Genomic DNA, 26,721 nt, shown 5'->3' with positions numbered 1-26,721 from the left:
CATAGCAGCAGACATAGAGACTCAGAGACAGATTAATAGAGATACATAGAGACTCAGAGATACAGAGATACATAGAGATACATAGAAGACACAGATTAATAGAGATACATAGAGACTCAGAGACACAGAGATACATAGAGATACATAAAAGACACAGAGACACAGATTAATAGAGATACATAGAGACTCAGAGATACATAGAGACACAGATACATAGAGATACATAGAAGACAGAGATACATAGAGATACATAGAGATACATAGAGACTCAGAGACACAGAGATACATAGAGACTCAGAGACACAGAGATACATAGAGATACATAGAAGACACAGACACAGATTAATAGAGATACATAGAGACTCAGAGATACATAGAGATACATAGAGATACATAGACACAGATTAATAGAGACACAGAGATACATAGAGACACATAGAGATACATAGAGACACAGAGACACAGATTAATAGAGATACATAGAGACTCAGAGACACAGAGATACATAGATACATAGAGACTCAGAGACTCAGAGATACAGAGATACATAGAGATACATAGAGACACAGAGATACATAGAGACTCAGAGACTCAGAGATACAGAGATACATAGAGATACATAGAGACACAGAGATACATAGAGACTCAGAGACTCAGAGACACAGAGATACATAGAGACTCAGAGACACAGAGATACACAGAGATACATAGATATACACAGAGATACATAGAGACACAGAGACATAGAGATACCTAGAGATACCTAGAGATACATAGATATACATAGAGATACACAGAGATACATAGAGATACATAGAGATACATAGAGACTCAGAGACACAGAGATACATAGAGACTCAGAGACACATAGAGATACATAGAGACTCAGAGACACATAGAGATACATAGAGACTCAGAGACACAGATACATAGATATACACAGAGATACACAGAGATACATAGATATACACAGAGAGACTCAGAGACTAAACTAAGGCCCCATTGAGTATGGGCGGTGCCGGGTTCCTTCATCGGCGCTGCTGCTCGCTACTAACAGCACTTGCCCCGGCAGTCTGTTAAGGGCTACCTGGGGGGCCTTTGTGTTTGGACCGCGTCTCTAACCCCCACGCCCAGCCGGGACGCCGCGGGATAATCACAGTCGCTATTAGCCTGGCCGCAGCTACTCCCGGGCCCCGCTTAAAGTGTGTCACGGTGACGGGGTAGATGTTGACTACCTCGCCTGGTCTACGGGGTAGATGTTGACTGGTCTACGGGGGAGATATTGACTGGTCTACGGGGAGATGTTGACTGGTCTACAAGGGAGATGTTGACTGGTCTACAAGGGAGATGTTGACTGGTCTACGGGGAGATGTTGACTACCTCGCCTGGTATACGGGGGAGATGTTGACTGGTCTACGGGGAGATGTTGACTGGTCTACGGGGAGATGTTGACTGCCTCGCCTGGTCTACGGGGAGATGTTGACTGGTCTACGGGGAGATGTTGACTGGTCTACGGGGAGATGTTGACTGGTCTACGAGGGAGATGTTGACTACCTCGCCTGGTATACGGGGGAGATGTTGACTGGTCTACGGGGAGATGTTGACTGGTCTACGGGGAGATGTTGACTGCCTCGCCTGGTCTACGGGGAGATGTTGACTGGTCTACGGGGAGATGTTGACTGGTCTACGGGGAGATGTTGACTGGTCTACGAGGGAGATGTTGACTACCTCGCCTGGTATACGGGGGAGATGTTGACTGGTCTACGGGGGAGATGTTGACTGGTCTACGAGGGAGATGTTGACTACCTCGCCTGGTATACGAGGGAGATGTTGACTACCTCGCCTGGTCTACGGGGGAGATGTTGACTGGTCTACGAGGGAGATGTTGACTACCTCGCCTGGTATACGAGGGAGATGTTGACTACCTCGCCTGGTCTACGGGGGAGATGTTGACTGGTCTACGAGGGAGATGTTGACTACCTCGCCTGGTCTACGGGGGAGGCGTGCCCGGGACGCCGCGGGATAATCGCCGTCGCTATTAGCCTGGCCGCAGCTACTCCCGGGCCCCGCGTAAAGTGTGTCACGGTGACGGGGGAGATGTTGACTGGTCTACAGGGGAGATGTTGACTGCCTCGCCTGGTCTACGGGGGAGATGTTGACTGGTCTACAGGGGAGATGTTGACTGCCTCGCCTGGTCTCGGAGGGAGATGTTGACTGCCTCGCCTGGTCTACGGGGATATGTTGACTGCCTCGCCTGGTCTACGGGGAGATGTTGACTGGTCTACGAGGGAGATGTTGACTGGTCTACGGGGAGATGTTGACTGCCTCGCCTGGTCTACAGGGGAGATGTTGACTGCCTCGCCTGGTCTACGGGGGAGATGTTGACTACCTCGCCTGGTCTACGGGGGAGATGTTGACTGGTCTAGGGGGGAGATGTTGACTGGTCTACGGGGAGATGTTGACTGCCTCGACTGGTCTACGGGGAGATGTTGACTGGTCTACGGGGAGATGTTGACTACCTCGCCTGGTCTACAGGGGAGATGTTGACTGGTCTACGGGGAGATGTTGACTACCTCGCCTGGTCTACGGGGGAGATGTTGACTGGTCTACGGGGAGATGTTGACTACCTCGCCTGGTCTACGGGGGAGATGTTGACTGGTCTACGGGGAGATGTTGATTGGTCTACGGGGAGATGTTGACTGGTCTACGAGGGAGATGTTGACTGGTCTACGGGGAGATGTTGACTGGTCTACGGGGAGATGTTGACTGCCTCGCCTGGTCTACGAGGGAGATGTTGACTGCCTCGCCTGGTCTACGGGGGAGATGTTGACTGGTCTACGGGGGAGATGTTGACTGGTCTACGGGGGAGATGTTGACTGGTCTACGGGGAGATGTTGACTACCTCGCCTGGTCTACAGGGGAGATGTTGACTGGTCTACGGGGAGATGTTGACTACCTCGCCTGGTCTACGGGGGAGATGTTGACTGGTCTACGGGGAGATGTTGACTACCTCGCCTGGTCTACGGGGGAGATGTTGACTGGTCTACGGGGAGATGTTGATTGGTCTACGGGGAGATGTTGACTGGTCTACGAGGGAGATGTTGACTGGTCTACGAGGGAGATGTTGACTGGTCTACGGGGAGATGTTGACTGGTCTATGGGGGAGATGTTGACTGCCTTGCCTGGTCTACGAGGGAGATGTTGACTACCTCGCCTGGTCTACGAGGGAGATGTTGACTGCCTCGCCTGGTCTACGGGGGAGATGTTGACTACCTCGCCTGGTCTACGGGGGAGATGTTGACTACCTCGCCTGGTCTACGGGAGTTCTTGTGTTCAATCCCGACCTTGAAGCCACGGTGACATTACTATCACCGAGGCAGAGTATAATATTAAGCCGTCATATGATCAGTGACAACTCAACATATTCGTTCATGACAATAACAGTCTGTGTCTGTCTGTGCGTGTCTCTGTGTGTGTCTGTGTGACTCTGTGTGTGTGTGTCTCTGTGCGTGTCTCTGTGTATGTCTCTGTGTGTGTCTTTGTGTGTATCTCTGTGTGTGTCTGCATGTGTGTCTGTGTCTGCGTGTGTCTATGTCTGCATGCTTGTGTCTCTCTGCCTGCGTGCGTGTGTGTCTGTCTGCCTGCGTGCGTGTGTGTCTCTGTGTGTGTGTGTCTCTGTGTGTGTGTCTCTCTGCGTGCGTGTGTGTGTCTCTGCGTGTGTGTGTGTGTCTCTGCGTGTGTGTGTCTCTCTGTGTGTGTGTCTCTCTGCCTGCGTGTGTGTCTCTCTGCGTGCGTGTGTGTCTCTGTCTGCGTGTGTCTCTCTGCGTGCGTGTGTGTGTGTCTCTCTGCCTGCGTGTGTGTGTCTCTCTGCGTGTGTGTGTGTCCCTCTGCGTGCGTGTGTGTGTGTCTCTCTGTGTGTGTCTCTGTCTGCGTGTGTGTCTCTCTGCGTGTGTGTGTGTCTCTCTGCGTGCGCGTGTGTCTCTCTGCGTGCGTGCATGTCTCTCTGCGTGTGTGTGTGTCTCTCTGCGTGTGTGTGTGTCTCTCTGCCTGCGTGCGTGTCTCTCTGCGTGTGTGTGTGTCTCTCTGCGTGCGTGTGTGTGTGTCTCTGCGTGTGTCTCTCTGCGTGTGTGCGTGTCTCTCTGCGTGTGTGTCTGCGTGCGTGTGTGTCTCTGTGTGTGTGTCTCTGCGTGTGTGTGTGTCTCTGTGTGTTTGTCTCTGTGTGTGTGTGTGTCTGTGTGTGTCTGTGTGTGTGTCTCTGCGTGTGTGTGTGTCTGCGTGTGTATGTGTCTCTGTGTGTGTTTGTCTCTCTGTGTGTGTGTCTCTGTGTGTGTGTTTGTCTCTCTGTGTGTGTGTGTCTGTGTGTGTCTGTGTGTGTCTGTGTGTGTGTGTGTCTCTCTGCGTGTGTGTGTCTCTCTGTGTGTGTCTCTCTGCGTGTGTCTCTCTGTGTGTGTCTCTCTGTGTGTGTGTCTCTGTGTGTGTGTGTCTCTCTGTGTGTGTGTCTCTCTGTGTGTGTGTCTCTCTGTGTGTGTGTCTCTGCGTGTGTCTCTCTGCGTGTGTCTCTCTGCCTGTGTGTGGTTGTCTCTCTGTGTGTGTGTCTCTGTGTGTGTGTGTCTGTGTGTGTCTCTCTGTGTGTGTGTCTCTCTGTGTGTGTGTCTCTGCGTGTGTCTCTCTGTGTGTGTCTCTCTGCCTGTGTGTGGTTGTCTCTCTGTGTGTGTGTCTCTGTGTGTGTGTTTGTCTCTCTGTGTGTGTGTGTCTGTGTGTGTCTGTGTGTGTCTGTGTGTGTGTCTGTGTGTGTCTCTGTGTGTGTCTCTCTGTGTGTGTCTCTCTGTGTGTGTCTCTCTGTGTGCGTGTCTGTGTGTGTGTCTCTCTGCGTGCGTGTGTCAGCATTGACGCGCGAGCAGGTTGAGCGTTACGAGAAGGGAATCCAGGAGGAGCCTCGCTACCGCCTGGCCCGCAACTTTGTCAGCGCTCACGACCCGCTCGAGGTGACCGTGGCATCATCGGCATCAGCAGCAGCAGCAGCATCATCAACATCCTCATCAGCAGCAACATCAGCAGCATCATCATCAGCAGCATCATCAACATCATCATCAGCAGCAGCATCATCAGCAGCAGCATCATCAACATCATCAGCAACATCATCATCAGCAGCAGCATCATCAGCAACATCATCATCAACATCATCATCAGCAGCATCATCAACATCATCATCAACATCATCATCGGCATCATTATCGGCATCATCAACATCATCATCAACATCATCATCGGCATCAACATCATCATCAACATCATCATCAACATCATCAACATCATCATCAACATCAACACCATCATCATCATCAACATCAACATCATCATCAGCAGCATCAGCAGCATCATCAGCAACATCATCACCAGCAGCATCATCAGCAAACATCATCATCATCCGCGGCTTTATCGTCATCAGCAGCATCGTCATCATCAGCAGCAGCAGCATCATCCGTGGCATCAGCAGCAGCATCGTCATCATCAGCATCATCATCAGCAGCATCAGAAGCATCAGCAGCATTATCAGCAGCATCATCAACAGGATCGTCATTATCTTTAGCAGCCTCTGTGGGTCTCTGTGTGTCTCTGTGTGTCTCTGTGTGTCTCTGTGGGTCTCTGTGGGTCTCTGTGGGTCTCTGTGGGTCTCTGTGTGTCTCTGTGGGTCTCTGTGTGTCTCTGTGGGTCTCTGTGGGTCTCTGTGGGTCTCTGTGGGTCTCTGTGGGTCTCTGTGTGTCTCTGTGGGTCTCTGTGGGTCTCTGTGGGTCTCTGTGGGTCTCTGTGGGTCTCTGTGTGTCTCTGTGGGTCTCTGTGGGTGTCTCGGTGGGTCTCTATGGGTCTCTGTGGGTCTCTGTGGGACTCTGTGTGTCTCTGTGGGTCTCTGTGGGTGTCTCTGTGGGTCTCTGTGTGTCTCTGTGGGTCTCTGTGGGACTCTGTGAGTCTCTGTGTGTCTGTGTGGGTGTCTCTGTGGGTCTCTGTGGGTCTCTGTGGGTCTCTTTGTGTCTCTGTGGGACTCTGTCTGTGTGTCTCTGTGTGTCTCTGTGGGTCTCTGTGTCTCTGTGTCTCTGTGTGTCTCTGTGAGTCTCTGTGTGTCTCTGTGTGTCTCTGTGGGTCTCTGTGGGTCTCTGTGTGTCTCTGTGGGTATCTGTGGGTGTCTCTGTGGGTCTCTGTGGGTCTCTGTGGGTCTCTTTGTGTCTCTGTGGGACTCTGTCTGTGTGTCTCTGTGTGTGTCTCTGTGTGTCTCTGTGGGTCTCTGTGGGTCTCTGTGGGTGTCTCGGTGGGTCTCTGTGGGTGTCTCTGTGGGTCTCTGTGTGTCTCTGTGGGTCTCTGTGGGACTCTGTGAGTCTCTGTGTGTCTGTGTGGGTGTCTCTGTGGGTCTCTGTGAGTCTCTGTGTGTCTCTGTGTGTCTCTGTGGGTCTCTGTGAGTCTCTGTGTGTCTCTGTGGGTCTCTGTGGGTCTCTGTGGGACTCTGTGGGACTCTGTGAGTCTCTGTGTGTCTCTGTGTGTCTCTGTGAGTCTCTGTGTCTCTGTGTGTCTCTGTGGGTCTCTGTGTGTCTCTGTGGGTCTCTGTGTGTCTCTGTGAGTCTCTGTCTCTGTGTGTCTCTGTGTGTGTCTGTGTGTGTCTGTGTGTGTCTCTGTGTGTCTCTGTGAGTCTCTGTCTTTGTGTGTCTCTGTATGTCTCTGTATGTGTCTCTGTGGGTCTCTGTGGGACTCTGTGAGTCTCTGTCTCTGTGGGTGACTCTGTATGTGTCTCTGTATGTGTCTCTGTGTGTCTCTGTGTGTGTCTCTGTGGGTCTCTGTGAGTCTGTCTCTGTGGGTGACTCTGTGTGTCTCTGTGTGTCTCTGTGTGTCTCTGTCTCTGTGCGTCTCTGTGTGTCTCTGTCTCTGTGGGTGTCTCTGTGTGTCTCTGTGAGTCTCTGTCTCTGTGTGTGTCTCTGTGTGTCTCTGTGAGTCTCTGTCTCTGTGTGTCTCTTTGTCTCTGCGTCTCTGTGTGTCTCTGTGAGTCTCTGTGTAGCTCTGTGAGTCTCTGTGTGTCTCTGTGGGTCTCTGTCTCTGTGGGTGTCTCTGTGGGTCTCTGTGAGTCTCTGTCTCTGTGTGTGTCTCTGTGTGTCTCTGTGAGTCTCTGTCTCTGTGGGTGTCTCTGTGGGTGACTCTGTGTGTCTCTGTGGGTGTCTCTGTGTGTCTCTGTGGGTCTCTGTGGGTGTCTCTGTGTGTGTCTGTGTGTGTCTCTGTGGGTCTCTGTGAGTCTCTGTCTCTGTGTGTGTCTCTGTGTGTCTCTTTCTCTGTGAGTCTCTGTCTCTGTGTGTGTCTCTGTGGGTGTCTCTGTGTGTCTCTGTGTGTGTCTCTTGTGTGTCTCTTTCTCTGTGAGTCTCTGTCTCTGTGGGTGTCTCTGTGTGTCTGTGTGTGTCTCTGTGTGTCTCTTTCTCTGTGAGTCTCTGTGTGTCTCTGTGGGTCTCTTTCTCTGTGAGTCTCTGTGTGTGTCTCTGTGTGTGTCTCTGTGTGTGTCTCTGTGTGTCTCTTTCTCTGTGAGTCTCTGTCTCTGTGTGTGTCTCTGTGTGTGTCTCTGTGTGTCTCTGTGTGTGTCTCTGTGTGTCTTTTTCTCTGTGAGTCTCTGTCTCTGTGTGTGTCTCTGTGTGTCTCTTTCTCTGTGAGTCTCTGTCTCTGTGTGTGTCTCTGTGGGTGTCTCGGTGGGTCTCTGTGGGTGTCTCTGTGGGTCTCTGTGTGTCTCTGTGGGTCTCTGTGGGACTCTGTGAGTCTCTGTGTGTCTGTGTGGGTGTCTCTGTGGGTCTCTGTGAGTCTCTGTGAGTCTCTGTGTGTCTCTGTGGGTCTCTGTGGGTCTCTGTGGGACTCTGTGGGACTCTGTGAGTCTCTGTGTGTCTCTGTGTGTCTCTGTGAGTCTCTGTGTCTCTGTGTGTCTCTGTGGGTCTCTGTGTGTCTCTGTGGGTCTCTGTGTGTCTCTGTGAGTCTCTGTCTCTGTGTGTCTCTGTGTGTGTCTGTGTGTGTCTGTGTGTGTCTCTGTGTGTCTCTGTGAGTCTCTGTCTCTGTGTGTCTCTGTATGTCTCTGTATGTGTCTCTGTGGGTCTCTGTGGGACTCTGTGAGTCTCTGTCTCTGTGGGTGACTCTGTATGTGTCTCTGTATGTGTCTCTGTGTGTCTCTGTGTGTGTCTCTGTGGGTCTCTGTGAGTCTGTCTCTGTGGGTGACTCTGTGTGTCTCTGTGTGTCTCTGTGTGTCTCTGTCTCTGTGCGTCTCTGTGTGTCTCTGTCTCTGTGGGTGTCTCTGTGTGTCTCTGTGAGTCTCTGTCTCTGTGTGTGTCTCTGTGTGTCTCTGTGAGTCTCTGTCTCTGTGTGTCTCTTTGTCTCTGCGTCTCTGTGTGTCTCTGTGAGTCTCTGTGTAGCTCTGTGAGTCTCTGTGTGTCTCTGTGGGTCTCTGTCTCTGTGGGTGTCTCTGTGGGTCTCTGTGAGTCTCTGTCTCTGTGTGTGTCTCTGTGTGTCTCTGTGAGTCTCTGTCTCTGTGGGTGTCTCTGTGGGTGACTCTGTGTGTCTCTGTGGGTGTCTCTGTGTGTCTCTGTGGGTCTCTGTGGGTGTCTCTGTGTGTGTCTGTGTGTGTCTCTGTGGGTCTCTGTGAGTCTCTGTCTCTGTGTGTGTCTCTGTGTGTCTCTTTCTCTGTGAGTCTCTGTCTCTGTGTGTGTCTCTGTGGGTGTCTCTGTGTGTCTCTGTGTGTGTCTCTTGTGTGTCTCTTTCTCTGTGAGTCTCTGTCTCTGTGGGTGTCTCTGTGTGTCTGTGTGTGTCTCTGTGTGTCTCTTTCTCTGTGAGTCTCTGTGTGTCTCTGTGGGTCTCTTTCTCTGTGAGTCTCTGTGTGTGTCTCTGTGTGTGTCTCTGTGTGTGTCTCTGTGTGTCTCTTTCTCTGTGAGTCTCTGTCTCTGTGTGTGTCTCTGTGTGTGTCTCTGTGGGTGTCTCTGTGTGTCTCTGTGTGTGTCTCTGTGTGTCTCTTTCTCTGTGAGTCTCTGTCTCTGTGGGTGTCTCTGTGTGTCTCTGTGTGTGTCTCTGTGTGTCTCTTTCTCTGTGAGTCTCTGTCTCTGTGTGTGTCTCTGTGTGTCTCTGTGTGTGTCTCTGTGTGTCTCTTTCTCTGTGAGTCTCTGTCTCTGTGTGTGTCTCTGTGTGTGTCTCTGTGTGTCTCTGTGTGTGTCTCTGTGTGTCTCTTTCTCTGTGAGTCTCTGTCTCTGTGTGTGTATCTGTGTGTCTCTGTGTGTGTCTCTGTGTGTGTCTCTGTGTGTGTCTCTGTGTGTCTCTGTGTGTGTCTCTTTCTCTGTGAGTCTCTGTCTCTGTGTGTGTCTCTGTGTGTGTCTCTGTGTGTGTCTCTGTGTGTCTCTGTGTGTGTCTCTGTGTGTCTCTGTGTGAGTCTCTGTCTCTGTGTGTGTCTCTGTGTGTCTCTCTGTGTCTCTGTGTGTCTCTGTGTGTGTCTCTGTGTGTCTCTGTGTGTGTGTCTGTCTCTCTGTGTGTCTCTGTGTGTGTCTCTGTCTCTCTGTGTGTCTCTCTGTGTGTGTCTCTGTCTCTCTGTGTGTCTCTCTCTGTGTGTGTCTCTGTGTGTCTCTGTGTGTCTCTGTGTGTGTCTCTGTCTCTCTCTGTGTGTGTCTCTGTGTCTCTCTGTGTGTGTCTCTCTGTGTGTCTCTCTGTGTGTCTCTGTCTCTCTCTGTGTCTCTGTCTCTCTCTGTGTCTCTGTGTGTCTCTGTGTGTCTCTCTGTGTGTGTCTCACTGCACCCACCCACCGCCTCCCCTGCTGTCCCCCGGCCAGGTGTGTGCGGACGCGTCGGTGCTGCGCTCTGCCTGCCACGTCTACGCCCACTGCATCCCCGCCGAGGGCAAGCCCACGAGTAACCAGAAGAACTCCGGTAAGTGCCGGGGGGCACCCCCCCCCCCCCGCCTGCCCCCCCCCCCTCCCGGCACGAGGAATGATCATCACCGCCGAGGGCAAGCCCACGAGTAACCGGAAGAACTCTCCGGTAAGTGCCGGGGGGCACCCCCTTCCCGGCACGGGGAATGATCATCACCGCCGGCCGTGTGTGTGTAGGTGTGTGTGTGTGTGTAGGTGGGTGTGTGTAGGTTGTGTGTGTGTAGGTGTGTAGGTGTGTGTGTAGGTGTGTAGGTGTGTGTGTGTGTGTAGGTGTGTGTGTGTGTAGGTGTGTGTGTGTGTAGGTGTGTGTGTGTAGGTGTGTGTGTGTGTAGGTGTGTGTGTGTGTAGGTGTGTGTGTGTAGGTGTGTGTGTGTGTAGGTGTGTGTGTAGTGTGTGTGTGTGTAGGTGTGTGTGTGTAGGTGTGTGTGTGTAGGTGTGTGTGTGTAGGTGTGTGTAGGTGTGTGTGTGTGTGTAGGTGTGTGTAGGTGTGTGTGTGTGTAGGTGTGTGTGTGGCTAGGTGTGTGTGTAGGTGTGTGTGTGTAGGTGTGTGTGTGTAGGTGTGTAGGTGTGTGTGTGTAGGTGTCGTGGGAAGCGATAGTGTAGCGGTTAGCGCACTGCGCTATGAACCTGGCGACCCGGGTTCGATTCCCGCTCACGGCCAACACCAGTGACGATTATCTGAACCGGTCCCGGGCCTCCCCTAGGTCGACTCAGCCTCAAATGAGTACCTGGTGCGGTGTGTAAACATTGCCACTAGGGAGACAAAGGCGGTCGGGCGTGGTGCTGGCCACCCACCCCCTCGTGTACCGTTCCGGCCTTCATAGGTGCTCGCTAACAGCACTTGCCCCTACAGTCTGTTAAGGCTATACGGGGGATCTTTGATCTTTGTTGTGTGTAGGTGTGTGTGTGTAGGTGTGTGTGTGTAGGAGTGTAGGTGTGTGTGTGTGTGTAGGTGTGTGTGTGTAGGTGTGTGTGTGTAGGTGTGTAGGTGTGTGTGTAGGTGTGTGTGTGTGTGTGTGTAGGTGTGTGTGTAGGTGTGTGTGTGTAGGTGTGTGTAGGTGTAGGTGTGTGTGTAGGTGTATGTGTGTGTAGGTGTATGTGTGTGTAGGTGTGTGTGTATAGGTGTGTGTGTGTAGGTGTGTGTGTGTAGTTGTGTGTGTGTAGGTGTGTGTGTGTGTAGGTGTGTGTGTAGGTGTGTGTGTGTGTGTATATAGGTGTGTAGGTGTGTGTGTGTAGGTGTGTGTGTGTGTGTAGGTGTGTGTGTGTGTAGGTGTGTGTGTGTGTGTGTAGGTGTGTGTGTGTAGGTGTGTGTGTGTGTAGGTGTGTGTGTGTGTGTGGGTGTGTGTGTAGGTGTGTGTGTGTGTAGGTGTGTGTGTGTGTAGGTGTGTGTGTAGGTGTGTGTGTGTAGGTGTGTGTAGGTAGTGTGTGTGTGTAGGTGTGTGTGTGTGTAGGTGTGTGTATGTGTAGGTGTGTGTAGGTGTGTGTAGGTGTGTGTGTAGGTGTGTGTGTGTGTAGGTGTGTGTGTGTGTAGGTGTGTGTGTGTAGGTGTGTGTAGGTGTGTGTGTGTGTAGGTGTGTGTGTGGCTGAGTGCGTGTGTAGGTGTGTGTGTGTAGGGGGCACAGGTGGTGCATCAGCCAGTCATCTCAGTCAGTCGACCCGTGGCACCTGGGTCTGCCCAGTGACCTGCCAGCGGGCGTTCGACACTTCACGTGGCCTCACGGTGCACATAGCCTGGCACAAGCGTCGTGGTGACGTCACCGCCACTTAGTGGCGAATGGCGGTTGTTGTTGTTGTGTGTGTGTGTGTGTGGCTAGGTGTGTGTGTGTGGCTAGGTGTGTGTGTAGGTGTGTGTGTAGGTGTGTGTAGGTGTGTGTGTGGCTGAGTGCGTGTGTAGGTGTGTGTAGGTGTGTGGCTGAGTGCGTGTGTAGGTGTGTGTGTAGGTGTGTGTGTGTAGGTGTGTGTGTGTAGGTGTGTGTGTGGCTAGGTGTGTGTGTGGCTAGGTGTGTGTGTGGCTAGGTGTGTGTGTGGCTAGGTGTGTGTGTAGGTGTGTGTGTGTGTAGGTGTGTGTGTGTGTAGGTGTGTGTGTAGGTGTGTAGGTGTGTGTGTGGCTAGGTGCGTGTGTAGGTGTGTGTGTGTGGCTAGGTGTGTGTGTGTGTGTAGGTGTGTGTGTAGGTGTGTGTGTGTGTGTGTGGCTAGGTGCGTGTGTAGGTGTGTGTGTGTGTGTGTAGGTGTGTGTGTATAGGTGTGCGTGTGGCTGAGTGCGTGTGTAGTGGTGTTGTGGGGAGCGGTAGTGTAGTGGTTAGCGCTACGCTGCGCTATGAACCTGGCGACCCGGGTTCGATTCCCGCTCACGGCCAACACCGGTGACGATTATCTGCACCGGTCCCGGGCCTCCCCTAGGTCGACTCAGCCTCAAATGAGTACCTCGTGCGGTGTGTAAACATTGCCACTAGGGAGACAAAGGCGGTCGGGCGTGGTGCTGGCCACCCACCCCCTCGTGTACCGTTCCGGCCTTCATAGGTGCTCGCTAACAGCACTTGCCCCTACAGTCTGTTACAGGCTATATGGGGGATCTCTGTTTGATCTTTGTGTAGGTGTGTGTGTGTGGCTAGGTGCGTGTGTAGGTGTGTGTGGCTAGGTGTGTGTGTAGGTGTGTGTGTGTGTGGCTAGGTGTGTGTGTAGGTGTGTGTGTGTGTGGCTAGGTGTGTGTGTAGGTGTGTGTGTGTGGCTGAGTGCGTGTGTAGGTGTGTGTGTGTGGCTACCCCTCCCACGTCTCTCCCTGCGTGTCTCCCCCTGTGCCTTCAACATCTCTCCCTGCCTGTCTTTCCCCACTGTGCCCCCCACCGTGCCCCCCACTGTGCCCCCCACCATGCCCCCCACCTCCACAGGGAGGTGCTGGATCTTTGCGTGCCTCAACGTGATGCGGCTTCCCTTCATCAAGAAGTTCAACATCGAGGATTTTGAGTTCAGTCAGACGTATCTCTTCTTCTGGGACAAGGTCACTCCACACACAGACACACACAGACACACACAGACAGACACACAGACACACACACACAGACACACAGACACACACACACACACAGGCACAGGCACACAGACACACACACAGACACTAACACAGACACACACACTCAGACACACACACAGGCACACAGACACACAGGCACAGGCACACAGACACACAGGCACACAGACACACACACAGACACACACACAGGCACAGACACACACAGACACTAACACAGACACACACACACAACAACAACAACAACCGACATTCGCCACTAAGTGGCGGTGACGTCACCACGACGCTTGTGCCAGGCTATGTGCACCCTGAGGCCACGTGAAGTGTCGAACGCCCGCTGGCAGGAGGTCACGGGGCAGACCCAGGTGCCACGGGTCGACTGACTGAGACGACTGGCTGATGCACCACCTGTGCCCCCTACTGTGCCAACCTGCTGTGCTTTAGCCACCTGGCACAGACACACACAGACAAAGCTCCCCCAGGTAGCCTCTAGCAGGGCTGTAGGGGCAAGTGCTGTGAGCTAGCGAGATGGCAGGTAGGCTGCTAATCCTACTGATGTTAATCTCCTACTGATACTACTGTTGCTGATCCTACTGTTACTGATCCTACTGTTGCTGATCCTACTGTTACTGATCCTACTGTCACTGATCCTAGTGATCCTACTGATCCTCCTGCCACTGATCCTACTGATACTACTGTCACTGATACTACTGTCATTGATCCTACTGATCCTACTGCTCCTACTGACACTACTGCTGTTGCTGCAGGTGGAGCGCTGTCACTGATCCTCCTGTCACTGATCCTACTGATCCTACTGTCACTGATCCTACTGATCCTCCTGTCACTGATCCTACTGATCCTCCTGTCACTGATCCTACTGATCCTACTGTCACTGATCCTACTGTCACTGATCCTACTGATCCTCCTGTCACTGATCCTACTGATCCTCCTGTCACTGATCCTACTGATCCTACTGCTCCTACTGATCCTACTGCCACTGATCCTACTGATCCTACTGTCACTGATCCTACTGATCCTACTGATCCTACTGTCACTGGTCCTACTGATCCTACTGTCACTGATCCTACTGCCACTGATCCTACTGATCCTCTTGTCACTGATCCTACTGCTCCTACTGATCCTACTGTCACTGCTGCTGCAGGTGGAGCGCTGTCACTGATCCTACTGTCACTGATCCTACTGATCCTACTGCTCCTACTGATCCTACTGTCACTGATCCTACTGATCCTACTGTCACTGATCCTACTGATCCTACTGATCCTACTGACCCTACTGCTGCTGCTGCAGGTGGAGCGTTGCCACTATTTGCTGCGGGCGCTGGTGGAGACGGCACAGCGTGGGGAGGCTGCTGACGGGCGCCTGCTGCAGTTCCTCCTCTCAAACCCCTGCAATGACGGCGGGCAGTGGCACATGCTGGTCAACCTCATCGGTGGGTGGTACACACTGGGTGGTACACAGTGTGGGTGGTACTGTGGGTGGTACATGCTGGTCAACCTCATCGGTGGGTGGTACTGTGGGTGGTACACACTGTGGGTGGTACATGCTGGTCAACCTCATCGGTGGGTGGTGCACGTTGTGGGTGGTACATCGGTGGGTGGTACACGCTGGTCAACCTCATCGGTGGGTGGTACACAGTGTGGGTGGTACTGTGGGTGGTACACACAGTGTGGGTGGTACACACACACAGTGTGGGTGGTACACACACACACTGTGGGTGGTACACGTTGTGGGTGGTACACACTGTGGGTGGCACTGTGGGTGGTACACACTGGGTGGTACACGTTGTGGGTGGTACACGTTGTGGGTGGTACACACACACACTGTGGGTGGTACACGCTGGTCAACCTCATCGGTGGGTGGTACACGTTATGGGTGGTACATGTTGTGGGTGGTACACACTGTGGGTGGTACACAGTGTGGGTGGTACTGTGGGTGGTACACACACACACACTGTGGGTGGTACACACTGTGGGTGGTACACACTGTGGGTGGTACACAGTGTGGGTGGTACTGTGGGTGGTACACACACACACTGTGGGTGGTACACACTGTGGGTGGTACACACACACACTGTGGGTGGTACACACTGTGGGTGGTACACGTTGTGGGTGGTACACACTGTGGGTGGTACACGTTGTGGGTGGTACACGTTGTGGGTGGTACACGTTGTGGGTGGTACATCGGTGGGTGGTACACACTGTGGGTGGTACACGTTGTGGGTGGTACACGTTGTGGGTGGTACATCGGTGGGTGGTACACACTGTGGGTGGTACACGTTGTGGGTGGTACACACTGTGGGTGGTACACGTTGTGGGTGGTACACACACACAGTGTGGGTGGTACACACTGGGTGGTACATGTTGTGGGTGGTACACGTTGTGGGTGGTACACGTTGTGGGTGGTACACGTTGTGGGTGGTACACACTGTGGGTGGTACACGTTGTGGGTGGTACACACTGTGGGTGGTACACGTTGTGGGTGGTACACGTTGTGGGTGGTACATGTTGTGGGTGGTACACACACACACTGTGGGTGGTACACGTTGTGGGTGGTACACACTGTGGGTGGTACTGTGGGTGGTACACACTGGGTGGTACACGTTGTGGGTGGTACACGTTGTGGGTGGTACACACACACACTGTGGGTGGTACACGCTGGTCAACCTCATCGGTGGGTGGTACACGTTGTGGGTGGTACATGTTGTGGGTGGTACACACACACAGTGTGGGTGGTACACACTGGGTGGTACATGTTGTGGGTGGTACACGTTGTGGGTGGTACACACTGTGGGTGGTACACACACACAGTTTGGGTGGTACACACTGTGGGTGGTACACAGTGTGGGTGGTACACGTTGTGGGTGGTACACGTTGTGGGTGGTACACGTTGTGGGTGGTACACGTTGTGGGTGGTACACACTGTGGGTGGTACACACTGTGGGTGGTACACAGTGTGGGTGGTACACGTTGTGGGTGGTACACACTGTGGGTGGTACATGTTGTGGGTGGTACACGTTGTGGGTGGTACATGCTGGTCAACCTCATCGGTGGGTGGTACACTGTGGGTGGTACACGCTGTGGGTGGTACATCGGTGGGTGGTACATCGGTGGGTGGTACACGTTGTGGGTGGTACACTTTGTGGGTGGTACACACTGTGGGTGGTACACACACACAGTGTGGGTGGTACACACACACACTGTGGGTGGTACACGTTGTGGGTGGTACACACTGTGGGTGGTACTGTGGGTGGTACACACTGGGTGGTACACGTTGTGGGTGGTACACGTTGTGGGTGGTACACACACACACTGTGGGTGGTACACGCTGGTCAACCTCATCGGTGGGTGGTACACGTTGTGGGTGGTACATGTTGTGGGTGGTACACACTGTGGGTGGTACACAGTGTGGGTGGTACTGTGGGTGGTACACACACACACTGTGGGTGGTACACACTGTGGGTGGTACACGTTGTGGGTGGTACACACTGTGGGTGGTACACGTTGTGGGTGGTACACGTTGTGGGTGGTACACGTTGTGGGTGGTACACGTTGTGGGTGGTACACACACACAGTGTGGGTGGTACACACTGGGTGGTACATGTTGTGGGTGGTACACGTTGTGGGTGGTACACGTTGTGGGTGGTACACGTTGTGGGTGGTACACACACACACTGTGGGTGGTACACGTTGTGGGTGGTACACACACACACTGTGGGTGGTACACGTTGTGGGTGGTACACGTTGTGGGTGGTACACGTTGTGGGTGGTACACATTGTGGGTGGTACACACTGTGGGTGGTACACGTTGTGGGTGGTACACACTGTGGGTGGTACACGTTGTGGGTGGTACACGTTGTGGGTGGTACACACTGTGGGTGGTACACGTTGTGGGTGGTACACACTGTGGGTGGTACACGTTGTGGGTGGTACTGTGGGTGGTACACACACACTGTGGTTGGTACACGTTGTGGGTGGTACACACTGTGGGTGGTACACGTTGTGGGTGGTACACGTTGTGGGTGGTACACAGTGTGGGTGGTACACGTTGTGGGTGGTACACAGTGTGGGTGGTACACACTGTGGGTGGTACACGTTGTGGGTGGTACACGTTGTGGGTGGTACACACTGTGGGTGGTACACGTTGTGGGTGGTACACGTTGTGGGTGGTACACACACACTGTGGGTGGTACACGTTGTGGGTGGTACACACACACAGTGTGGGTGGCACATGCTGGTCAATCTCATCGGTGGGTGGTACACGCCGTGGGTGAGTGGGTGGGTGAGTGAACAGGTGCGTGAACGGGTGAATTGATTGGGTGGGTGAGTGGCTGGGTGGGTGAGTGAGTGGGTGGGTGAGTGGGTGGGTGGGTGGGTGAGTGGGTGGGTGGGTGGGTGGGCAGGTGGGTGGGTGAGTGGGTGGGCAGGTGGGTGGGTGAGTGGGTGGGTGGGTGGGTGGGCGGGTGAGTATGAGGGTGGGTGAGCGAGCGTGAATCGTCATTAACGTACACACACCCCCTCCCTCCCTCACCCCCTCCCTCCCTCACCCCCTCCCTCACCCCCTCCCTCACCCCCTCCCTCCCTCACCCCCTCCCTCCCTCACCTCCTCCCTCACCCCCTCCCTCACCCCCTCCCTCACCCCCTCCCTCCCTCACCCCCTCCCTCACTCCCTCCCTCACCCCCTCCCTCACCCCCTCCCTCACCCCCTCCCTCCCTCACCTCCTCCCTCACCCCCTCCCTCACCCCCTCCCTCACCCCCCCCTCCCTCACCCCCTCCCTCACCCACCCACCCACCACCCCCTCCCTCACCCACCCACCACCCACCCACCACCACCACCCCCCACACACACACACACAGAGAAGTACGGAGTGATGCCCAAGAAGAATTACCCAGAATGCCACACGTCGGAGGCATCGCGGAGAATGAACGAAATCCTCAACCACAAGGTGGGCGGTGTCCAGGCTCCGTCCACTGCTGGAGTTCCCGGCACCAACTGAACCGGTCCTGGGCCTCCCCTAGGTCGACTCGGCCTCAAATGGCCCATCGAGTAGCCAGCGCCGCCGCTGTGGGAGAGACAAAGGCGGCCGGGCGTGGTGGTGCTGGTGGCCGCCCCCCTCTGTGTGTAGCCGCAGTGCCGGTGGCCTTCACAGGCGCTGCTGCTGATGCTGATGCTCGCAGCACTTGGCCCAGCAGTCTGTTGAGGCTATACTGGAGACCTTTGTCTGTGTGGGTGTGTGTGTGTGTGTGTCTGTGTGTGTGTCTGTCTGTGTGTGTGTCAAATAAATAATGTGGGAGCCAGAGGACATCCCTGTCGCACCCCAAGGTGTACAGGGAATGGCTCTGACTCACGTAGTTCGTGAAGCCTTCAATAGCTGTACCGGGGGAATCTCCATACGGTACAGATATAATGGGAGGCTAATCGATGCCCGGGTGCGGTCAAGGGATGACTCCCTATTGCTCAACCACGTTATGTATGCTGATGACTTGGTAATAGCTGCTCAGTCAGAGGAGGAGTTGGAGACGCTGCTGCTGAGACTGGAGCGTGCCACTAAGAGGTGGGGCCTTACCATCAGCCCCACCAAAACTAAGCACCTGCCTGGGTATTTTGTACCATCGGACACTCCACCCCCACAACTCCCAATCGGTGATGGGGCAGTTGTGGAGAGAGTGGAGAGTTTCCCATACCTGGGCAGTGTGCTTATGACTGGCTCCAGTTTAACAGCAGAGGTCTCACTCCGAATCAGTCGAGCGGCAATATCTTTTCATCGGTTGCGTAACGCTGTGTGGAAGCTACCTGGTCTGTCGCTCCGCACTAAGCTTCAGGTCTTCTCGGCCAGGGTCATTCCCTCCCTTCTCTACGCTTGCGAAACGTGGACCCCCCTAATGGAACATCTTCGCCGGTTAGAAACATTTAGGCTGGCCTGCCTACGATCCATCCTGGGTTTAACCAGACTGGATTGTGTGAGGAGCTCACACATCCTTGAAAGATCTGGGCAGGGTCCCATCGGTGAGCTCCTCCGGCAGGCAAGGCTGCGATGGCTGGGTCATGTAGCCCGCATGCCCAGCCACCGCATGCCGAAGCAGCTTTTGTTTGGCCGGATTGAGGGGGCTAAGCGGGCGCGGCACGGGCTAGAGAGGAGATGGAGTGATGTGGTACAGGAGGACGTGGAGCTGAGTGGACTTGCCGATGACTGGTACCAGCGGTGTCAAGATCGGCCTCTGTGGAGGAGGCTCGTGAAGGATGCTACTGGGCAGTTGGAGGAAGTCGCCCTCCAACAACAACGGAGGGCGGAGGAGCGACGCTCACAACAACGAGCGGAGCGCCGGGTGGCTAAAGCACAGCAGGTTGGCACAGTAGGGGGCACAGGTGGTGCATCAGCCAGTCGTCTCAGTCAGTCGACCCGTGGCACCTGCTGGGTCTGCCCCGTGACCTCCTGCCAGCGGGCGTTCGACACTTCACGTGGCCTCAAGGTGGACATAGCCTGGCACAAGCGTCGTGGTGACGTCACCGCCACTTAGTGGCGAATGGCGGTTGTTGTTGTATCTGCGTGTGTGTATCTGTGTGTGTGTGTGTATCTGTGTGTGCCTGTGTGTGCCTGTGTGTGTGTATCTGTGTGTGTGTGTGCATCTGTGTGTGTGCCTGCGTGTGTGCCTGCGTGTGTGTCTGTGTGTCTGTGTGTGTCTGTGGGTGTCTGTGTGTGTCTGTGTGTGTCTGTGTGTCTGTCTGTCGCTGCTGCTGCTACTCACTCCTAACGGCACTTGCCCCGACGGTCTGTTGAGGCTACACGGGGTGGGACCTTTGTATTTGTGTGTGCCGCATGCACAGATGCGGGAGTATTGCCTGCGGCTGAGGAAGATGGTGGACAAGGGCTCGGGAATGGAGGAGATTGATCAGGAGATCGATATTATGGTGGAGGAGGTGGGTACTGGGGTGGGTGGGTGGGTGTTGGGTAGTGGTTGGGGTGTAGGGGTGGGTGGGTATAGGGGTGGGTATAGGGTTGAGTGTGTTGATGTGTCTGTGTGTGTGTGTGTGTCTATGTATGTGTGTCTATGTCTGTGTGTGTGAGTCTATGTGTGTGTGTGTGAGTCTATGTGTCTGTGTGTCTATGTGTCTGTGTGTCTGTCTGTGTGTGTGTGAGGTCTATGTGTCTGTGTGTGTGTGTGTATGTATGTGTGTGTGTGTCTGTGTGTGTCTATGTCTGTGTGTGCCTATGTGTGTGTGTCTATGTGTGTGTGTGTGTGTGTCTATGTCTGTGTGTGTGTCTATGTCTGTGTGTGTATCTGCATGTGTGTCTATGTCTGTGTGTGTGTCTATGTCTGTGTGTGTATGTGTCTATGTCTGTGTGTGTGAGTCTGTGTGTGTGAGTGTGTGTGAGTCTATGTGTCTGTGTGTCTATGTGTCTGTGTGTGTCTGTCTGTGTGTGTCTGTCTGTGTGTGTATGTGTGTGTGTGTCTATGTGTGTGTGTGTCTATGTGTGTCTGTGTGTGTGTCTATGTGTGTCTGTGTGTGTGTCTATGTGTGTCTGTCTGTGTGTGTGTCTATGTGTGTCTATATGTGTGTATGTGTGTGTGTGTCTGTGTGTGTGTCTATGTGTCTGTGTGTGTGTCTATGTGTCTGTGTGTGTGTCTATGTGTCTGTGTGTGTGAATCTGTGTGTGTGTGTCTGTGTGTGTGAGTCTATGTGTGTGTGAGTCTATGTGTGTGTGTCTATGTGTGTGTGTGAGTCTATGTGTGTGTGTGAGTGTCTATGAGTGTATGTGTGTGTGTGTCTATGTGTGTCTATGTGTGTCTATGTGTATGTGTCTGTGTGTGTTTCTGTGTGTGTCTATGTGTGTGTCTAAGTGTGTGTGTCTATGTCTGTGTGTCTGTGTCTGTGTGTGTGTCTATGTCTCTGTGTGTGTCTGCGTGTGTCTGTGTCTGTATGTGTCTGTGTGTGTCTATGTGTGTGTGTCTATGTGTGTGTGTGTGTCTGTGTGTGTCTATGTTTCTGTGTGTGTCTGTGTGTGTGTGTGTCTATGTGTGTGTGTGTCTATGTGTGTGTGTGCGTCTTTGTGTGTGTGTGTCTGTGTGTGTGTATGTGTGTCTATGTGTCTGTGTGTGTCTATGTGTGTGTGTGTGTCTATGTGTGTGTGTGTCTGTGTGTGTCTATGTTTCTGTGTGTGTCTGTGTGTGTCTATGTGTGTGTGTGTGCGTCTTTGTGTGTGTCTATGTGTGTGTGTGTCTGTGTGTGTGTACGTGTGTCTATGTGTCTGTGTGTGTCTATGTGTGTGTGTGTCTATGTGTGTGTGTGTGCGTCTTTGTGTGTGTCTATGTGTGTGTGTGTCTGTGTGTGTGTATGTGTGTCTATGTGTGTGTGTGTCTATGTGTGTGTGTGTCTATGTGTGTGTGTGCGTCTTTGTGTGTGTCTATGTGTGTGTGTGTCTGTGTGTGTGTATGTGTGTCTATGTGTGTGTGTGTCTATGTGTGTGTGTGAGTCTATGTGTGTGTGTCTATGTTTCTGTGTGTGTCTATGTGTGTGTGTGTCTATGTGTGTGTGTGTATGTGTGTCTATGTGTGTGTGTGTCTGTGTGTGTCTATGTGTCTGTGTGTGTCTGTGTGTGTGTCTATGTGTGTGTGTGCGTCTTTGTAGGTGTACCGAGTGGTGAGCATCTGCCTGGGCTGCCCGCCATCATCATTCACGTGGGACTACAAGGACAAAGAGAAGGCCTTCCACAGCCTGGGGCCACTCACGCCGCTACAATTCTACCAGCAGCACGTGAAGCCCCTCTACGACGTGGCCACCAAGGTAAACCACCAGCAACACCACCACAGTGCAACCACCACAGCACCACCACCACCACCACACCACCATCACCACCACCACCACCACCACCACACCACCATCACCACCACCACCACCACAGTACCAGCACCACCACGTCCACCACCACTACCACCACCACTACCACCACTACCACCACTACCACCACCACTACCACCACAGTACCAAGACCACCACCACCACCACAGTACCACCACCACAGCACCACCACACCACCATCACAGCACCACCACCACCACAGCAGCACCATCAGCACCACCACACCACCACCACACCACCACCATCAGCACCACCACCACAGTACCACCACCACCACAGCACCACCAGCACCACAGCACCACCAGCACCACAGCACCAGCACCACCACAGCACCAGCACCACCACCACCACCACCACAGCACCACACACCACAGCACCACACACCACAGCACCAGCACAGCACCACCACCACAGCACCACAACCACAGCACCAGCACCACCACCACCACAGCACCAGCACCACCACAGCACCACAACCACAGCACCACAACCACAGCACCACCACCACCACAGCACCACCACCACAGCACCAGCACCACAGCACCACCATCACACCACCATCACGTCGTCCACCACAGCACCACCACAGCACCACCACTACAGCACCACCACCACCACTACCACCACAGCACCACCATCACCACAGCACTACCATCACCACAGCACCACACCAGCACAGCACCACCACCACACCATCACCACCACATCACCACCACAGCACCACCACAGCAACCACCACCACAGCACCACCACAGCACCACCACCAGCACAGCACCACCACCAGCACAGCACCACCACCACAGCACCACCATCACAGCACCACCACCACAGCACCATCACCACAGCACCACCATCACCACACCACCACCACAGCACCATCACCACAGCACCACCATCACCACCATCACCACACCACCACCACACCACCACCATCACCACAGCACCACCATCACCACACCACCACCACACAGCACCATCACCACAGCACCACCATCACCACACCACCACCACACCACCACCACCACCACAGCACCAGCACCACGACCACCACCACACCACCACCACAGCACCACCACCATCACCACACCACCACCATAGCACCACCACCACAGCACCACCACCACCACACCACCACCACCACAGCACCACCACACCACACCACACCACCACCACCACCACCACACCACCACCACACCACCACCACAGCACCACCACCATCACCACCACAGCACCGACGCCGGTGGTCTCCGTTCGCCGTAGGTGTGCCTGGTGAACGACCCGCGCCCGCACAACGAGTACGGACGCCTCTACACGGTGGAGTTCCTGGGTAACGTTGTGGGCGGTCACCCCACGCTCTACGTCAATCAGCCTGCACAGCTGCTCAAGAGCCTCGCAGCCGCCTCCATCCGGAGCGGAGAGGTGGGGGAGTGGTGGGGGGGGAGTGGTGGGGGGGGGGAGTGGTGGGGGGGGGGGGGGGAGAGGTGGTGGGTGGGGGGGAGAGGTGGTGGTGGTGGGGGAGAGGTGGTGGTGGTGGGGGAGAGGTGGTGGTGGGGGGGAGAGGTGGTGGTGGTGGGGGAGAGGTGGTGGTGGTGGGGGAGAGGTGGTGGTGGGGGGGAGAGGTGGTGGTGGGGGGAGAGGTGGTGGTGGGGAGAGGTGGTGGTGGGGGGGAGAGGTGTTGGTGGGGGGAGAGGTGTTGGTGAGGGGGGAGAGGTGGTGGTGGGGGGGAGAGGTGGTGGTGGTGGGGAGAGGTGGTGGTGGTGGGGGAGAGGTGGTGGTGGTGGGGGAGAGGTGGTGGTGGTGGGGGAGAGGTGGTGGTGGGGGGAGAGGTGTTGGTGGTGGGGGAGAGGTGGTGGTGGGGGGAGAGGTGGTGGTGGGGGGAGAGGTGTTGGTGGGGGGGGAGAGGTGTTGGTGGGGGGGAGAGGTGGTGGTGGGGGGGAGAGGTGGTGGTGGTGGGGGAGAGGGTGGTGGGGGGGGAGAGGTGTTGGTGGGGGGAGAGGTGGTGGTGGGGGGGAGAGGTGGTGGTGGGGGAGAGGTGGTGGTGGGGGGGGGGAGGTGTTGGTGGGGGGAGAGGTGGTGGTGGGGGGAAGTGGTGGGGGGAAGTGGTGGTGGTAGCCAACTCCTGATTCACATAGCTGCGTCTATAAATACGCTCTCATCCCGTGTCTCTCCACGTGTCTCTCTCCCGTGTCTCTCCCCCCGTGTCTCTCCCCCCGTGTCTCTCCCCCCGTGTCTCCCCTCCCCCCCGTGTCTCTCCCCCCGTCTCTCCCCCCCGTGTCTCCCCTCCCCCCGTGTCTCCCCTCCCCCGTGTCTCCCCTCCCCCCGTGTCTCCCCTCCCCCCCCGTGTCTCTCTCCCCGTGTCTCCCTCCCCGTGTCTCTCCCCCCGTGTCTCTCCCCCCGTGTCTCCCCCCCGTGTCTCCCCTCCCCCCGTGTCTCCCCTCCCCCCGTGTCTCCCCTCCCCCCGTGTCTCCCCTCCCCCCGTGTCTCCCCTCCCCCCCCGTGTCTCTCTCCCCGTGTCTCCCTCCCCGTGTCTCTCCCCCCGTGTCTCTCCCCCCGTGTCTCCCCCCCCGTGTCTCCCCTCCCCCCGTGTCTCCCCTCCCCCCGTGTCTCCCCTCCCCCCGTGTCTCCCCTCCCCCCCCGTGTCTCTCCCCGTGTCTCTCCCCCCGTGTCTCCCCTCCCCCCGTGTCTCCAGGCCGTGTGGTTTGGCTGCGACGTGGGGAAACATTTCCACGGCAAACTGGGCATCCACGACATGAACTTGTGAGACGCACACACACACAGACACACACACAGACACACACACGTACACACACACACGCACACGTACACGCACACACACGTACACACACGTACACACACACACACGCACACACACGCACGCACACGTACACACACAGACACACACGTACACACACACATGCACACACACGTACACACACGCACACACACGTACACACACACACAGACACACACGTACACACACACACGCACACACACGTACACACACACACACGCACACACACACACAGACATACACACACACACAGACACACAAAGATCCACCATATAGCCTTAACAGACTGTAGGGGCAAGTGCTGTTAGCGAGCACCTATGAAGGCCGGAACGGCACACGAGGGGGTGGGTGGCCAGCTACACGCCCGACCGCCTTTGTCTCCCCAGTGACACACAGTGACACACACACAGTGACACACACACAGTGACACAGTGACACACACACAGTGACACAGTGACACACACAGTGACACACACACAATGACACAGTGACACACAGTGACACGCACAGACACACAGTGACACACAGTGACACACACAGTGACACACACACAGTGACACACAGGGACACACACAGGGACACACATAGGGACACACACAGGGACACACACAGGGACACACACAGTGACACACACACAGTGACACACACACAATGACACGTACAGACACACAGGGACACACACAGTGACACACACACAGTGACACGTACAGACACACAGTGACACACAGTGACACACACACACAGACACACACAGGGACACACACAGGGACACACACAGTGACACACACAGTGACACACAGTGACACGCACAGTGACACACGCACAGACACACACAGTGACACACAAACACAATGGCACACAGTGACACACACACAGTGACACAGTGACACACAGTGACACAGTGACACACACAGTGACACGCAAACACAGTGACACACACACAGTGACACAGTCACACACAGTGACATGCACAGACACACAGTGACACACACACAGTGACACAAATCCCCCATATAGCCTTACCAGACTGTAGGGGCAAGTGCTGTTAGCGAGCACCTATGAAGGCCGGAACGGTACACGAGGGGGTGGGTGGCCAGCACCACGCCCGACCGCCTTTGTCTCCCCAGTGGCGATGTTTAAACACCGCACCAGGTACTCATTTGAGGCTGAGTCGACCTAGGGGAGTCCCAGGACCGTACATACACGTATGTACACACATCTATGCGTACACACACACGTACACACGCACACACGCACACACACACTCGTGGTGATGGTGGTGGTGATGGTGGTGGTGATGGTGGTGGTGATGGTGGTGATGGTGGTGATGGTGGTGGTGATGGTGGTGGTGATGGTGGTGGTGATGATGGTGGTGATGGTGGTGATGGTGGTGGTGATGGTGGTGGTGATGGTGGTGGTGATGATGGTGGTGGTGGTGATGGTGGTGGTGATGATGATGGTGGTGATGGTGGTGGTGATGGTGGTGGTGGTGATGGTGGTGGTGATGGTGGTGGTGATGGTGGTGATGGTGGTGGTGGTGATGGTGATGATGGTGGTGGTGATGGTGGTGATGGTGGTGGTGGTGGTGATGGTGGTGATGGTTGTGGTGGTGGTGGTGGTGATGGTGGTGGTGGTGATGGTGGTGGTGGTGGTGATGGTGGTGGTGATGGTGGTGGTGATGGTGGTGGTGATGGTGGTGATGGTGATGGTGGTGATGGTGGTGATGGTGGTGATGGTGATGGTGGTGATGGTGATGGTGGTGATGGTGGTGGTGGTGATGATGGTGATGATGATGGTGGTGATGGTGGTGATGGTGGTGGTGATGGTGATGATGGTGATGATGATGGTGATGATGGTGATGGTGGTGATGGTGGTGGTGGTGATGGTGATGATGGTGGTGGTGGTGGTGACGTGTGTAGGTATAACCATGAGTTGGTGTTTGGAGTCTCCATCAAGTCGATGACCAAGTCGGAGCGACTGATCTACGGGGATTCACTCATGACCCACGCCATGGTGCTCACAGCCTACTCCGACGTGGTGATGGCATCAACAACATCACCGGCATCACCATCACCACCATCAACATCACCACCAACATCATCACC

General features: G+C 54.9%; 1 protein-coding gene across 1 annotated transcript in view; it reads left to right on the top strand.

The window, feature by feature from the left end:
• Positions 1-26,721, top strand: part of LOC116958121 (bleomycin hydrolase) — a 38,359-nt gene that overhangs the window by 4,857 nt on the left and 6,781 nt on the right. The window contains exons 2-11 of the mRNA XM_032980616.2: positions 4,885-4,985; positions 9,821-9,917; positions 12,808-12,917; positions 14,256-14,397; positions 17,823-17,911; positions 19,792-19,884; positions 21,595-21,750; positions 23,086-23,244; positions 24,515-24,582; positions 26,536-26,653. Coding sequence (XP_032836507.1) covers positions 4,885-4,985; positions 9,821-9,917; positions 12,808-12,917; positions 14,256-14,397; positions 17,823-17,911; positions 19,792-19,884; positions 21,595-21,750; positions 23,086-23,244; positions 24,515-24,582; positions 26,536-26,653 — 1,133 coding nt within the window. The remainder of the gene's footprint in view (positions 1-4,884; positions 4,986-9,820; positions 9,918-12,807; positions 12,918-14,255; positions 14,398-17,822; positions 17,912-19,791; positions 19,885-21,594; positions 21,751-23,085; positions 23,245-24,514; positions 24,583-26,535; positions 26,654-26,721) is intronic.

This window comes from Petromyzon marinus, unplaced genomic scaffold (assembly GCF_048934315.1).
Source record: "Petromyzon marinus isolate PM22_M1 ecotype Great Lakes invasive population unplaced genomic scaffold, UKy_Petmar_22M1.pri1.0 PM_Scaffold_48, whole genome shotgun sequence".
Classification (NCBI taxonomy): domain Eukaryota; kingdom Metazoa; phylum Chordata; class Hyperoartia; order Petromyzontiformes; family Petromyzontidae; genus Petromyzon; species Petromyzon marinus.
This window is presented reverse-complemented; position numbering and strand designations above follow the sequence as displayed.